The 15,411-nt window shown below is 43.4% G+C and overlaps 1 protein-coding gene across 12 annotated transcripts in view; it reads right to left on the minus strand.

Moving 5' to 3' along the window:
• PROM1 (prominin 1) overlaps positions 1-15,411 on the minus strand; it is a 159,094-nt gene that overhangs the window by 59,424 nt on the left and 84,259 nt on the right. For all 12 annotated transcript variants that reach the window (XM_061585455.1, XM_061585457.1, XM_061585458.1 and 9 more), the window contains 5 exons: positions 14,177-14,280; positions 13,059-13,143; positions 10,306-10,452; positions 9,050-9,121; positions 6,281-6,373 (listed from right to left, as the gene is read on the minus strand). In XM_061585455.1, coding sequence (XP_061441439.1) covers positions 6,281-6,373; positions 9,050-9,121; positions 10,306-10,452; positions 13,059-13,143; positions 14,177-14,280 — 501 coding nt within the window. The remainder of the gene's footprint in view (positions 1-6,280; positions 6,374-9,049; positions 9,122-10,305; positions 10,453-13,058; positions 13,144-14,176; positions 14,281-15,411) is intronic.

Raw genomic sequence — 15,411 nt, forward strand, 5'->3', positions numbered from 1 at the left:
ACTGTGAAGACTACATGCACACTTGACTTCCTTCAAGATCTCTCTGGAAAGGTGGCACAGTGTCACTGAAGCCACACCAACTCAAATCCAAGTTTTCCAGTTCAAGGGCAGAATTACATGTCATGAGAAAGATAGAGCTGCCTGATATCATCATGCTATGCATTGCCCCACTTTCTGCTCCAGGTCATAGGCTGCCACCAGTGCAGAAACATAATCTAGTGCAGCCTTTCCCAACCTTTGGGTCCCCAGATGTTGCTGAACTACAACTCCCATAAGCCCCAACCATGGTGGGGCAAACACATGGCCAGGAATTATGGGAACTGTCATCCAGCCACACCTGGGAACCCAAAGGTTGGGAAAGGCTGGCCTAGTGGTGAGTGGGGAGCCATGACATTAAAAGGCTAGGCGGCAGATCCTGGAAAGGTGCGGGTGGCAGGCCACACCAGTTTAGGGGAACAAGGGATAGATGCATAATATCCATCCCCTGTTCCGGGCCTGTCCATAACCAGAAGACAACTGGGGGACACAGGACTCCATCCGCCCTTCGACTGCTGTTATGCAACGCCAGGTCTGTGGTGCAGAAAACATCGCTCATCCATGATCTTGGATGAGAACGCAGACCTGGTGTGTATTACGGAGACTTGGCTGGATGAGGCCTCAGCTCCTACGCTTGAGGCCATGTGTCCAGCCGGTTTCCAATATGCACAGCAGCCGAGGGTTGGTAGGCGGGGAGGGGGAGTGGCAGTCATCTATCGAGGGTCCTTGGTTTTTGCCAGGCCCCCTCTCCATGAGACCAAGTTTGTTGACTGCATGTATTGGAGGTTGGGCCCAAAGGGCAGTTTAGGGATTCTGCTTGTGTACCGCCCACCCCGCAACACAGCAGACTCTCTGGACGAGGTGCTCGAGGTGATCTTGGGTGTACGGATGCTCTCCCCCAACCTATTAGTTTTGGGGGACTTCAACGTGCACGCCGAGACCGTCCTCACTGGAGCCCCTCGGGATTTCATGGAAACCATGACTTCCTGGGAACTGCACCTTAGTAATATAGGGCCCACCCATGTAGCCGGTCATGCTCTTGACCTTGTGTTTGTCTCAGGAGGGGAGGGAAGTGCTCTGAAAATGGGGACTGTTCTTTCTAACCCCGTGTCATGGTCAGATCACTACCTGGTGAATATGGACCTCTCAATGCCACACACCCTCCGCAGGGGACAAGGACCTATTAGGATGGTCCGCCCCAGACGCCTGATGGATCCTAAAGGATTCCTGAATGCGCTGGGAGAATTGGAGCCGGCTGAAGGCCGCCCGGTCGAAACCCTAGTGATGGAGTGGAATAAGGAGATCACTAGGGCAGTAGACCGGGTGGCACCGAAACGTCCTCTCCCCCTGAATAGAGCTCAGATAGCACCCTGGTATACACCATGGCTCCGGGGTCTGAGACAGGAGGTGAGACAACTAGAGCGCCGGTGGCGGAAATCTCGCTCTGAAGATGATCGGACACTGGTTAGAGCAGCAATTGCTGCCTACCAGGTGGCAACAAAGGCAACAAAGAGGGAATTCTTTGCTGCCTCTATTGCGTCCGCAGAGTGTTGTCCCAGGAGGTTGTTCCAAGTGGTCCGAAATCTGGTCGGTCCAGTTGCTCAGGAACCCATGGAGCATGCTAAAGCCTCCTGTGACACATTTGCTAAACACTTTGCCGATAAAATCGAGCGTCTGAAGAGCACGATTCCATACGCCGTGGATACAGGAAGTGGGCCAGAGTCGGCCAGTTGCATTCCGGTCCAGTGGGATCGGTTTCAGCCTCTTCCCTCTGAGGAAGTGGACAAGGTGCTCTCTACTGCGAAGCCAACCACCTGTCTGCTGGATCCTTGCCCTTCATGGCTCATTATGAGCTGCAAAGAGAGACTGAGCGAAGGGATCAAGGCAATAATAGTAAATGCATCCTTGGAAGAGGATGCAATGCCTTTAGCCCTCAAGGAGGCAGTTATAAAGCCCATCTTGAAAAAGTCCTCCTTGGATCCCCAAGAGTTAAATAACTTCCGCCCAGTCTCTAATTTACCATTTCTGGGCAAGGTGATTGAGCGAGTGGTGGCCAAACAGTTACAGACACACTTGGATGAAGCAGATTATCTAGATCCATTCCAATCGGGCTTCAGGACTGGACATGGAACTGAAACAGCCTTGGTCGCCCTGGTGGATGATATGAGGAGGGCGTTGGATAGGGAAGAATATACCTTCCTCGTCCTCCTGGATCTCTCAGCGGCCTTCGATACCGTCGACCACGGTATCCTCTTAGATCGTCTGGAAGGATTAGGAATAGGGGGTACTGTTCTACGGTGGCTCCGTTCCTATCTCTCAGACAGATGCCAATGGGTGGCATTGGGGGATGAGGTCTCAGACCCTTGGCCTCTCAATTGTGGAGTGCCACAGGGTTCTATCCTCTCCCCCATGCTATTCAACATCTATGTAAAGCCGCTGGGGGCCATCATCAGGAGATTTGGGCTGCGGTGCCACCAATATGCGGATGACACTCAGCTCTATCTCTCGTTTAAGTCCTCACTAGAGTTGGCTGTGGATACCATGTCCAAGTGCCTGGAATCCGTAAGTGAATGGATGGGAAGGAATAGGCTGAAACTAAATCCCGACAAGACTGAGGTGTTGCTCGTGGGAGATAGAAGCAGGTTGGGGGATATAGACCTGGTGTTTAATGGGGTAAGATTACCCTTAAAAGACCAGGTCCGCAGCCTTGGGGTCATTCTTGACTCCCAGCTGTCCATGGAGGCTCAGGTTTTGGCAGTGAGCCGGGCAGCTTGGTATCAATTACATCTGATAAGGAGGCTGCAACCCTACCTTCCTGCCCATCTGCTCCCACGGGTGATACATGCCCTGGTCTTCTCCCGCTTAGACTACTGTAATGCGCTCTACGTGGGGCTACCCTTGAAAACAGTCCGGAAATTACAACTGATACAGAATGCAGCGGCACGTTTGATTAAGAACACCCGTCGCCATGATCATATCACTCCGGTGTTAATAGATCTACACTGGCTGCCAGTTGTTTTCCGGGCCCAATTCAAGGTGTTGGTGTTGACCTTTAAAGCCCTATACGGTTTCGGCCCAGTTTATCTGAAGGAGCGCCTCCAGCATCACCAATTATGCCACCTAACAAGATCAGCCACACAAGACCTTCTCTCGGTCCCACCAGTTAAGATGGCGAGGCTGGTGCGGACCAGAGAGAGGGCATTTTCGATTGTGGCCCCCACCCTCTGGAACTCCCTTCCTTTTGACCTCCGCCATGCCCCTTCCTTGATAGGTTTCCGCCGAGCCTTAAAGACCTGGCTGTTCAGGCAGGCCTACGGGACATCTGGGGTGGGTTAATTTTTTAAATATGGTAATATTAATTATTGTTGCGGTCCTCATTGGCTTTTAGTGTATTTTATTGTATTTTACTGTGAAGTTGTACGTCGCCTGGAGTGGCCATTAATTCGGCCAGATAGGCGACTCACAAATAAAATTTTATTATTTATTATTATTATTAGTGGCATCAGAGCATGTGCTTAACTTGTACAACACATTAACAAGGGGCAGGGGTAAAACTTGGACTGAGCTGCTATTTATTGAGTCAGTCCCTCATTTCTAGGAACATGCAGGTCCACCCAAGCCAGTTTTGTATTACAATATTAAATTTACATGGTATATTACAAGATAACTGAACAGCCGCAAGATGTTATCATAGACTCTTGTGTAAGGGCCAGTACCAAAACTAGTATCTGCGTATATCTGAAATAAATTAGTGTTGCCAGTCCCACGCTGTGAAATATTCTTCCCGCAGAGTTTCAGTAGGCATCCTGACTTTTCACTTTCAGGCATCCCTTGAAAACTTTTTTGTGCCAACAGGCTTATGCAGCTGTTTAAAATGTCTCTTGTATAGCCAGTCATGTTAATGGTTCTTTCATATTGCTTTTGAAGGTTTTTATGTTACTGTACACCACCCTGATGTTTTGCAAGAGGGCAGTATATAAATACTTTAATAAATAAACAAATTTTTTGGAAGTGCTTCAAGAATATTTTCTTTAAAAGAAGACTGTAACTACTATAGGCTTCAACAGCTAGATGGACTAGCAAAAAGACTTTACTGTCAAGCCTTTGGTTTAACCTTATTACCCATTGAAACCAAGTCTAACTGCCTTTATTCTCTTTCATCTCCCAGCCCCTTTCTTTTCTTCCTTCCCTTGTTGTACCCTCCACTTTTGAAATTTAGATTATAAACTCTTTGGAACAAGGGCCTGACATTTTTGCTCTGGGAAACACCCTGCACATACATCATCATAAATCAAGCTGATAAAAGTATCATACTGGAGCTGCATGTAGTGAACCATTGATCTAAAATGGGTCTAAAGCGCTCACTGGCAAGACAGGAAGGGCACTTACCCTAGCTCTAATGTATTTCTTGACAGTCAGTTTTTGGAAAGAGAAACAGTGAAAATGATTAAGAGTTAATTAGAAGAAAGCCTGAAGGAAAAAGAAACAAATCAACAAAGACAGAAGTACTTTTCAGTAAGGAAGTTATTTCAGAATAAAATACAGCGTCATGAACTAGTAGCGAAGTAGCCGCAAAGTAACAAGAAAAGCCAAATTAAAGCCTGAGCTGTCATCCCCAGAAGGGCTGGCGTCGAGGGGGGTCAGGTGGGGCACTGTCCTAGGCCCTCAAGTTCAAAAGGGCCTACCAGCCTGGCCCCGTTGTATAGCTCCCACTCACCAAGTGCCCTCCTCCTCACTAGGAGCCTGCCCCTAGTGCACTGGGCAGTTAGGTGACAGTTTTGAATTGGGGCATTTCGCCTCCTGTGTGCAGCAGCAGCAGCAGCAGCAGCAGCCCACTGTAAAATTACCCAATATCCAACGGCCCCTGAAGGCACTGCACGTTGGGTGATCATACGGCAGGTGGCAGCTGCACAGAGGCACCAGATTGCTCCAATTTAAAAGCACTGGCATTGCATATTAGTTAAGCCTGCTGAACGTCTCTCCCTCCCCCAGGCAGGCCCAAAGAAACAAACAAGGCAGCGACAGCAGGGATCTGAAGATGAAGCAGTAGCACTTCGGGATGGATCAAATTGCCCTTCTTAGCAGCACAAGCTATTTTTTAACCTCCATCCAGCTGCATTGTCTTGTTAAAAGGCTGAACTTGTGGGGGACAAGCAGCTTTGAAATGGGGACAAAAAGGAGTATGTGTGTGTAAAGTAGTGGGGGGAGTAAGAGAAAAAAACAGGTGGGAAAAGGTAACTGGCCATGGTTTCTAAAAATCCTGACTTAGGTTTGCTAAGGTTTTAGAAATCATCTGGGATGAAACCTGAATTACTACTTTGTTGTCTATTTGTATGCTAGCATCTCCCCGCCCCTCAAAATATGAGAGAGGTTCCCAAAACAATTGCCTTACGCTGTTCTGAAGAAGAGAAGCTACATGGCCTAATGATCTGGCTTTAGCAAAATAAATTAACTATTTAGCCAATTAGTTCCTCAGTGCTTTGATAATTGTCTTCTGCATGCACTAGTATCAAGAAAAAATTTTTTGAATAGAGATTTAATTAAAAAAAAAACCCACCAGTGAAGTTGTTTAATTTCTGGTTAAACCGACTGATGCTCTTGTGAACAATGAGATTTTAAAGAGTACAGTTGGTGATAATGAGCTTAAATGTGTGTTCTATAGGCACCTACCTCTTTTACAGTAGCTGACTGATAATAACTGGTGAGGCCAAGAGGGAAAGTGTGGTTTGAGGAGGAAGGGAGTGGCTAAGGGCCCCACTGATACCCTGAGCCCAAGAGCTTCTCTACAAACCTGGAGCTGGCCCTGATCCACAGCTCAATACAGCTACTCTGACTTCACAGAACTTGTACACTGGATGTGAAAAGAAACTCTGTTTAGTTTAAAAGTGGAAGTGAAAGCTTCAGACTTCCTTTTCATAGCTGTGCCAGAGGAAAAGAGGGGAGCTCATGAAACACTAAAACACAGTTTAGCTTTATACCCCAAAAGGGCCAATATGTACTCCAGGGATGTTTTAAATGCATAGACACAAACACTTTATTCTAGAAAATCGTTGTATAAGAAATAAGTAAAAAGCATTCTTGTATAAAAAGTTGGACCATATCTAGAATTTGCATGGACTGAGGCAGTCTTGACTGACATCCCAGACAGTATTTTACCTTGTTAATGACATTCAAACTGTTTTGTAGCTTGTTAAATACTCTTTTCCAATCATGTCCCAACTCAACAACTTTTTAAATTTTTTACCATTGCCTGTTCCAATGGAACAACTTGTTGATTATGTATCATCCGAATACTATTTGCATGTCCTTTCAAGGCATTTTCTAATGCTCCTTTGGGCTGCAAATACAAATAAATAAGTTAGCTCCCAGCTGACAGTTTCAGTTATATAAATTCTTTTCCAAAGAAGTGAGTAGCAATGCATTTCTCATGCAGTGTCAGAAATGGCAGGAAAATGCCACAAATGTTGTAAGGAAATATATGCCCTTCTCCCACCACTTAGGTGTGCTGCCATTCGATGCTTTCCCCATAAAACTGTTTTTCTTTGCAGTACTGAAAAAACAAAGTACAAACACTGAAAAACAATGTTAGGCAAACCTAAACTTTCACTCTGTTATCAGGATAAATACATTTTTCTTTTAAGATAAACTATAATAATTTTTCCAATAGATCAAAAGGTGCAATGGCGCCCCCCACTGAGAGCAACTAGAAGCAAATTAATGGGGTATGATTTTTCCCCTTTTCCTGAATAAAATTGTGGGGAAAAGATCTCTGGGTGTGGATGTGCTAAGCAGGAAGATATTATGCCCACTCTCAGCAACACTCGCCAGGTGGGACATATGAAGCTGCTGGACATTAATAATATATCTAATAGAGTACTCTGACCGGCATTTCACCAAGGACTGAGGCAAAATTCTTTCCCAATTTTGCAATTCAAAATCCTTCAACTGAATATACTTGAAACTAAATATGGGATGTTATGCATGCAAAGCATGCATTCTTCTACTAGTGAGATTTACACCCTCCCCTAAAAAAAAAGGGGGTTTTGCAAGCATGACTGAATTTCTGGAATCTCTTTTTTATTCCAAGGCTTAAGTAGCAGTCCAAATGTGGCAGGATGTCCATATATTTGCACTACTGTCTCCTGCTCCAAGAAATACAATCGCCCAGCTTCTACAACTTTTATTTTACTGAGAATCAGGTTAAAAATCTATTGATCCTACAGCAAGCCAAGAAATGTTGTTTATCCTCAAACATGATATAGGAATAACTTCTATGTATCACTAGTATACAGTCTATTAGGTAGCAGGCACCTAATCTTTTGTTGTGGCTGTTTCTTTTCCACAAATTAGATTGGAAATTTAACAGTAGTAGTTGTGTTTTAATTGATATTATGTGTCTTATTTTTGAACTGCATGTATCAGTTTTATGCTCCTCATTTTGCAATACCTAAAAATTAAGAATAAACATGATGATAATATGAACGTGCTAAAGGCATGGTATGCAAAAATGTTATTTAAGTGAAAAATCATAAACCTCTTGATATAAGTGGTAAACAAAAATGTACAGAAATACAAAGCAAGTACATTTAAAAATCATAATGATCTTGTTGAAGATTAGCAGTTCTAGGTCTGGTCAGTTTCAATGGAAGATTGGAGATCCAAGAGATCATTACGGCTACTGTAAAGTGAACAGACATTCTCATTTTCTCCACGGGACAGGAAGCTCTGCATGCACAAAAGGAGGCATACCCAGGACTTCCTCTTCCCTTGAGGTAAACAGGGAGGCTCTAATGCTCTAGCTCAGAGGTTCCCAACGTTTTGTCCCCACAGACCACTTGAAAATTGGCGGATCGCTTAATGATTTTTCTGCCAGTTGAAGCACTTGTAATGCACTGTGCCAGATGCTATATTATTTTTAACTGCTTCTATTGCTTCTTTTATGTCTCATATTTTATTGAGTTACAATATGCATCCCATAAAACTCAAAATTATACAATAAAATATACTATAAGAAATAAAAGGAGCAATAAAATATAATTAAAAATCAATATGAATATTTAATGCTGGTATGACAACACTTTATTCTCTAGCCAACTTTATGTCTGCTGTAGTTTGATTACATTTTGGGAGGTCCATCAGGGGCCAGATAAAATTGCTTCAGAGGTCAGATCTGGCCCACAGGCCACCAGTTGGCCATGCCTATGAAGACATAAACAGCCAAGGTCTGCTGTAACGGACAGGTCAGCTTTTCACTTGCAAAGATCACTGGGGGATGCTTTGCTCAAGGAAGGTCTTTGGCAGAGGTTTGCTGCTCTGCAGTTAAGACTAGGAGTGCTGTCCTCAGTGGTATCCTAAATAGAAAACTGCCATCTGCAGAGAGGCTTCCCAGATAGCATATCTGCTGAGTTTCCAATGGGTGCTAACAAAAAACAAATACCCATTGGAAAACTCTTGCTTGAGCTGTATTTTGTAGGTTTTACAATCTATTTTCAATATTTGAATTTGGTCTTTAAATTATAATTAAACTATCAGCTTGATGATGCATGAATTATTTGAATATTTTGCATATCACCTTGGGCATCTGTTGATGACAAGGCATGCTATATATTTAAAAAAAACAAATGAATTTCATTTACAGGAAAAGGTGGAAGACTCATCTTTTGTCCGCTGCCCACAATTCTTTGTATTCCAGAAAGTTGTTTAAATTACTATAATAAAGTACATAACTTCACATATGTTCTGATCTGATAGGTATCCTACTTGTAGCTCATGTGCCCCAATGTGGGCACACAATATCTTATATTAATTCCTTCTTCCAGGGAAGACATCAGAATGCTTTAGGTGAGCATGGATAAGCAGATGTCTACTTTAAAAAGCTATTATTCTATTCACAACAGCGTCTCAATGAAAAGTGTTTAGTAGGCAGTTATTCTGATATGGAATACCTACGTAAGTCCATTCAGAGCATGCACACACTTGTCAACTGTTTCATTTCAGTCAAATCAGAACTCACCAGTTGGTCTGCTTGTGCTTCCAAATCATTAGCAAAAGACAAGAGATCCACTTTGGTGACACTCTTATTGACCTACCAAAGACAGAAACAAATATCACACCATTACAACACTTAGAGGTTGTCTATTTTGAGATTTCTGGTAGCTGAGCAGTACTGTTCTATATTAAAATGGGAGACACACTTGATTATTACAACAGCAAAGACTGAAGGAAGCACACAACAATTTGCATAGTGGATAATCTCCTCTGAGGGTATGCAGATTTGGTCTCTCTCTTACTGGGAGTGGTCCAATCTACAATCTCTCCCAGTGTATGAAAGATGACATCTTGTAGGATGCTGTCTGGAAAGAAGCATGCCTAGAGCCCTATAGGAGTCTTCAGTTCAATAATTAACTTATTTCTCGTGGCACACAAATAGTTCTCTCAAGCTGCAGCAGTGAACACCAGTACGCAGAGTCTGAGAATGATTGTTTCAAAAGCTTAAGATAGCCTTATTTACAGTTTGAGATGAGCGCATTTAGGTGACAGCTTATGCCTTATGGCTTCATACTCCAGGACACCCTGTTGGAACACCTAGACAGGTGCCCAGCAACAGTTAAACAACTTCCATATTAAATAAAATCCAAGTCGCATGGGCCTAAAGCAGCACAAATGGGGCAGAAGACTTGCCTAAGGACACAGGACCTACGTGTAATGTCCTGAGTGTAAGGAACAAGCACACATACATACACTGGAAGCCCTTAAATCCTTTTAAGATTAAACATATTTATGTCACACTCACGTATAGGTGCCGCTTGATGTTCTCTCTTAAATGACTGTCCATTTTCTCTTGCTGCCTCTTATGTATGGAAATATCTAAGCATTTCCTCTTTCCCAACGGTCTCTCAAATTCCACGTTTCCATGAATCCTTCATCACAAACTACAGTGAAGCCCGAGTATGCATAACATACCTACTTGCTTACACCTGTCCCTGACATGACCCTCATCTCTCCCTCTCCTACCTTTGTTACCTCCTTCACTGCCAAAACTTGACTGTTAGCTCCTCGCAAGGTAGGGAGCACGAGCCTCTTTTGCGTTCAGAACCTTCTGTAGATAACCACCATTAACTGCACATCCACACATAGAATTCTATCACTTTTTGTTTAAGAGCAAAACATAAATAAAAAAATAAAAAACGTGTCAGTGTCAAATACCTGACAAGTCACAAAAAATCTGTCTAAATGACATGAAAACACAGGTTACTGCCAGTGTCTTACCTCTGACAGATATGCTTTAAAGTTTATCTCATTTATTCCTGAGGAACTGAAATTCATCAGATTCTCCTTTCCTGTTTCATCAAGCAGAACTATATTGCTTAGATTTATGTTAATATACTTGATTTTAAGCGATACATCTTCTGCATACTATAGGAGGAAAAAACAGAAGGAAGTCATTCTCACCAAATGCCTGTTCATCACAATGTTAAAACATATACAGTGGCAAGTTACTAGTCCCTACTGTCAGCTCTCCATTTGAGATGTGCACGTGTCTTCTCTACACATGAAGCAGGACTGGTGTGGTAGAGCAGACTGTACAATTTGCTGTTGTTGTACATGTTTCCTTGATTTTAAAGCTGCCTGTTGCACAGAAGACAGGCCAGACTTCCCGAAATAAATACACAGAATATCACCACTTGAGACTGCAGACAGGGAATATAATTTCTGAATGCTTCTTTTCATTTTTTGTTTAAATACTCCCCTGCAGGAAGAAAATTGGCACATGAGATAGAAAGGGCTAGGCCTTCTGCTACGTTTATTTTCTATTAACATGGATTTTCTTTAATGTAAGGGAGCATGCAAAATTCTCCTTTATACACAACATGAAGTGTTTTAGTCTACTACATCAGGACTCTACTGCTGCCATTTTTCTTCATGCGTAGATGCAGCCAAAATTCATTGAGTAACTGTGATTTATTGAGATTCTCTCTACACCATTTTTTAAAAACAATACTCTGTTGTCACTGGTTTCCCGCTCAGTAGGTTAGAGGCAACCACCCTAAGGGAGAGGAAGCAGAGGTATGGGAATGAAATTCCTTTGTAGAGAAACAGCTGGGGAGGGAGTGGTAATCGACTACACCCCTTGTGATGTTCCTGTATTAGTGTATATATGGTAAGTGCTGTTTGTATAGGAGATACATGGTAAGTGGAATGAAAGAGGAGGGGGGCGTGAACGGGCAGTAGAATGCTGGATGATTGGCTGAGTGTGGAGAATGGCTGACAGTATAAATGGAAGGATGACAGTTAAATCTGGGTGGACAGTGGACGTTAGTGAGTTGTTTGAGAGGGTGGACGGTGAGCGTGAAGTGGGTTGTTTTGGTGGGTTTTTGAAAGGAGATTGGGTGGAGAGTGTGGAGTTCGGATTAATACTAAGACCAGTACCTCAGGAATAGATGTAACCATATGCTTAAGTGCCTTTATGAAGAAATCTTGTTATCTTTGTTATTTAATAAATATATTTGGTTTACCAAAGGCCTGATCCTTGGCTGGGGTTTCACAGACCAGAAGGGAGGGTAAGGTAATGACCAAGGCTGAAGGGAAACTGTAACAAATGGTAGCAGCGGTGAAGGGGAGAATATAACACCACAAGTATTCAGAGCAAACCAGAATTATCTGCATTGATACAAAGGGAGTGGGACAGCTTGAGCACTCAGTCACAGAGGTAACCTGATAGAGAGACTCACACAGAGTCTCTGGAAATACTGGTTATAGGACGTGACTGGTGGTGCTGCCTAGCAGGGGGATCTGTTGAGATCTGTGCTACAGCGAGGAGAGAAACCATAAAAAGGGACAGTCCGGACTGGTGGAGTCCCTGGTGGTGCCTAGTGACAGGCAGTAACCACGAGCAGGTAGGAACCTGACAGGGAGAGCCAGGGAAGGGCGTCACACCCCTCAAGCTACTTTCCCCCTATTGTGGCATGTTAAGCTAGTAACAACATTGTGTGTGCTCACATTGTATAAGAACAGTGTGAGGTGGGTGAAAGGAGGAATATACTTGCTTGGTTGCTCTGGGAGATGACTTATATTGGGAGATGGACAGGGTGAGTGTGATCCTGTTGGATTCTCTTGTACCTTTTGAGACCACCAACCATGGTATCCTTCTGAGCTATTTGAAAGGGGCAGGCTTGCAGGGCACTGTATCTCAGTGGTTCCATTCCCACCTAGAAGGCAGGTCTCAGAAGAGGTACTAGGAGGCTACTATTACACCTTGTGGCCTTAGGACTGAAAGGTACCACAGAGTTCCATCTTGCCTTCCATTCTTTTCAATATCTACATGAAACCACTGAATTAGGTTGTCTTGGGTAGAATCAGGGTCCAGGCCTCTTTATTGACCCACAGGATTCTCCCTATCCCACACCACTCACTAGCCCTGTTCCACATCCTTGGATCCTCTTGTCTGGCTGGAATTTGGACTATGATAACACCTCTTGCTTGCCTGGATGGAGAGGCATAGGGGATGTAGACTCCTCTGACTTTTGCATGGCTGGAACAGCCTATTGTGCAAAGGTTAAGAGTCACATCCATTGATCCACACACTCTTGGCACTGGCCCCACTTATCACAGGCATGTGGCCCTTGGAAGAATCATGAGGAAATGCGGTCTTTGGCCTGAAAAAGGGTTCCCACCCTCGATCTAGAGCAGCTTTCCCAGCCTTTGGTCCCCATGGCCAATGCTCAGGAATGATGAGAATAGTCGACCAGCAACATCTGGAGACCGAAAGGTTGAAAGGGGCTGATCTAGAGATTTGGGCTGAAGTGTCATCAATATGGGGATGACACTCAACTCTATCTTTAGTTTCCAACATCTGATACCAGACAGACAGTAAAAGTGGCAAACCAGCTTCTAATCAGCTGAGGAGTGGGTGGGCTGGGCTGAACAAACTGAAAATAAATCCAGGTAAGACAGAATCTAATTAAAAAATGGCAGACATGCAGTATTAAAAATATTTATATCCATGAGCTACATTAACTTACCATACTAACGTTCAGAATTTCATAGATATTGAAAAGGTTTTCTAGGTGGAGTGTAGAATAAATGCCTTTGTTTTCCTTGCAGTCACTAAAGTTGCATGAAAAACACCCATGAGCAGGGAAACAATTTTAGGTCAGAACATTTGCCATTAAAAATCCTTTTCTAGCCAATTAAGCCAGACATTCAAATGATCTTTTCAGAAATAATGATGTTGTAAATTAACACACACCCTCCCCACATGCACATGGTAAGCCTCTTCTGAAACTGAGAGGAAACTGAAAAGCAGTTTATGCTATGACATGCAGATCAGTCAGCTGAAAGGAATAATAAATTCCACTGGGTACACCCGAGGCGTTAGGAGAACTTACAGTCGCTCTTTGGATGATTGTTAGTAATAATGATTAACGACATCTGAATAACAAGTATTCAAAAGAGGAATTCTATGACCTCTTGCCACTTCTATTTCACATAGCTTTACTTGGACACCCTCCTTGTACACACATATTTTGTTTCATATCCATATGCATAATAATAAAAAGTCCATGTTGATTGATTTTAATATTGCAAACATTCCCCCATCGCCGCTTTACAAAGTTGGGGGATTAACGCACATGAACAATAAGTATGCCTTGTACCCTCCCAACCCCACCAGTAAGACAGAGAAACTCCCCGTTTCAATTTTGTAAAGCAGAAAGACTGGCAGTAAAAACAACATGTATTCTGGGAGTGAGGAACCTGTGGTCCTACAAATGCTGCCAGACTACAACTCCCATCATTCCTGACCACTGGCCATGCTAGCTGAGGCTGATGGGAGTTGTAGTTCAGCAACATCTGAAGGAACACAGGGTCCTTGGCTCTAACGTATAACTTACAACTTAGTGAAGCAGTTGCAACACCTGAACGGCTTGAAGCTCTGAAAAAGCTCCATAAATTCAGCTCACCCATGGCCAACAAAAGAAAATACTGAGTATACAAACAACATCAACAACAACGTTCTATCACATCCAATACTAGTCACTGAATTGACTGGTTCTTACTTGTCAAATAACTGAAACAATACACATATTAGTTAAAAATCTCAAATAAGCCATAACTGCATTTGCTTATACATATGAGTTACCTGTACACTTTTTCAAATGTCAAGTTGATACTTGGATTTTTTAAAATGATGCCAGATAGATAGTGTTTCCATTGGTGATTCAGCAAGTAAGGTGTGTCCAAAATCTAGAACACAACAAAATAACCAATATTCTTTCTCTGCACATCTCAATTCTAAGAGCATCATGTGAACTTACAAAATCTAAGCATCTCATGCGACTCAATGAGTGTAATTTTGTTTCAAGAAAAATCACGAACCACAAGATTGTGTAGGATTTCCCCAACCTATTAATGTCTTGAGGTCTTTATAGACTGAAACCAATCCTGAATTATTATTATTATTTATTAGACTTTTATACCGCCCGACTAGCAATAGCTCTCTGGGTGGTGAACACAAAAAATACAATAAAATACACAATATAATACAATAAGAACATATACAATAAGAACAATCTAAAATCAGTACAACAAATATGAAAATCAGGTTAACTTAAATCAAAATGTTTTGGAAAAGAGGAAGGTTTTAACCTGGCGCCGAAAGGATAACAATGTCGGCGCCAGGCGAACCTCCTCGGGGAGACTGTTCCACAGTTCGGGGGCCACCACTGAGAAGGCCCTAGATCTTGTCACCACCCTCCGGGCCTCCCTATGAGTCGGAACCCGGAGGAGGGCCTTTGTAGCAGAGCGTAGTGTACGGGCTGGTTCATATCGGGAGAGGCGTTCCAACAGGTATTGTGGTCCCGTGCCGTATAAGGCTTTATAGGTTAATACCAACACTTTGAATCTGGCCCGGAAGCATATTGGTAGCCAGTGCAAGCGGGCCAGAACAGGTGTTATGTGCTCGGACCGCTTGGTCCTTGTTAACAATCTGGCAGCCGCATTTTGTACTAGCTGTAGCTTCCAAACTGTCTTCAAAGGCAGCCCTACGTAGAGCGCATTGCAGTAATCCAAACGCGAGGTTACCAGAGCATGTACAACTGATGTGAGGTCCTCCTTACTCAGATAGGGACGTAGCTGGGCTACCAACCGAAGTTGGTAGAACGCATTCCGTGCCACCGAGGCTACTTGAGCCTCAAGTGAAAGGGAAGAGTCTAGAACGACTCCCAAGCTACGAACCCGCTCCTTTAGGGGGAGTGTAACCCCATCCAGGATAGGGTATAAATCCACCATCCGATCAGAGAAACCATCCACCAATAGCATCTCAGTCTTGTCAGGATTGAGCCTCAGTTTGTTAGCTCTCATCCAGTCCATTGTCGC

Source organism: Rhineura floridana, chromosome 9 (genome assembly GCF_030035675.1).
Source record: "Rhineura floridana isolate rRhiFlo1 chromosome 9, rRhiFlo1.hap2, whole genome shotgun sequence".
Taxonomy (NCBI): domain Eukaryota; kingdom Metazoa; phylum Chordata; class Lepidosauria; order Squamata; family Rhineuridae; genus Rhineura; species Rhineura floridana.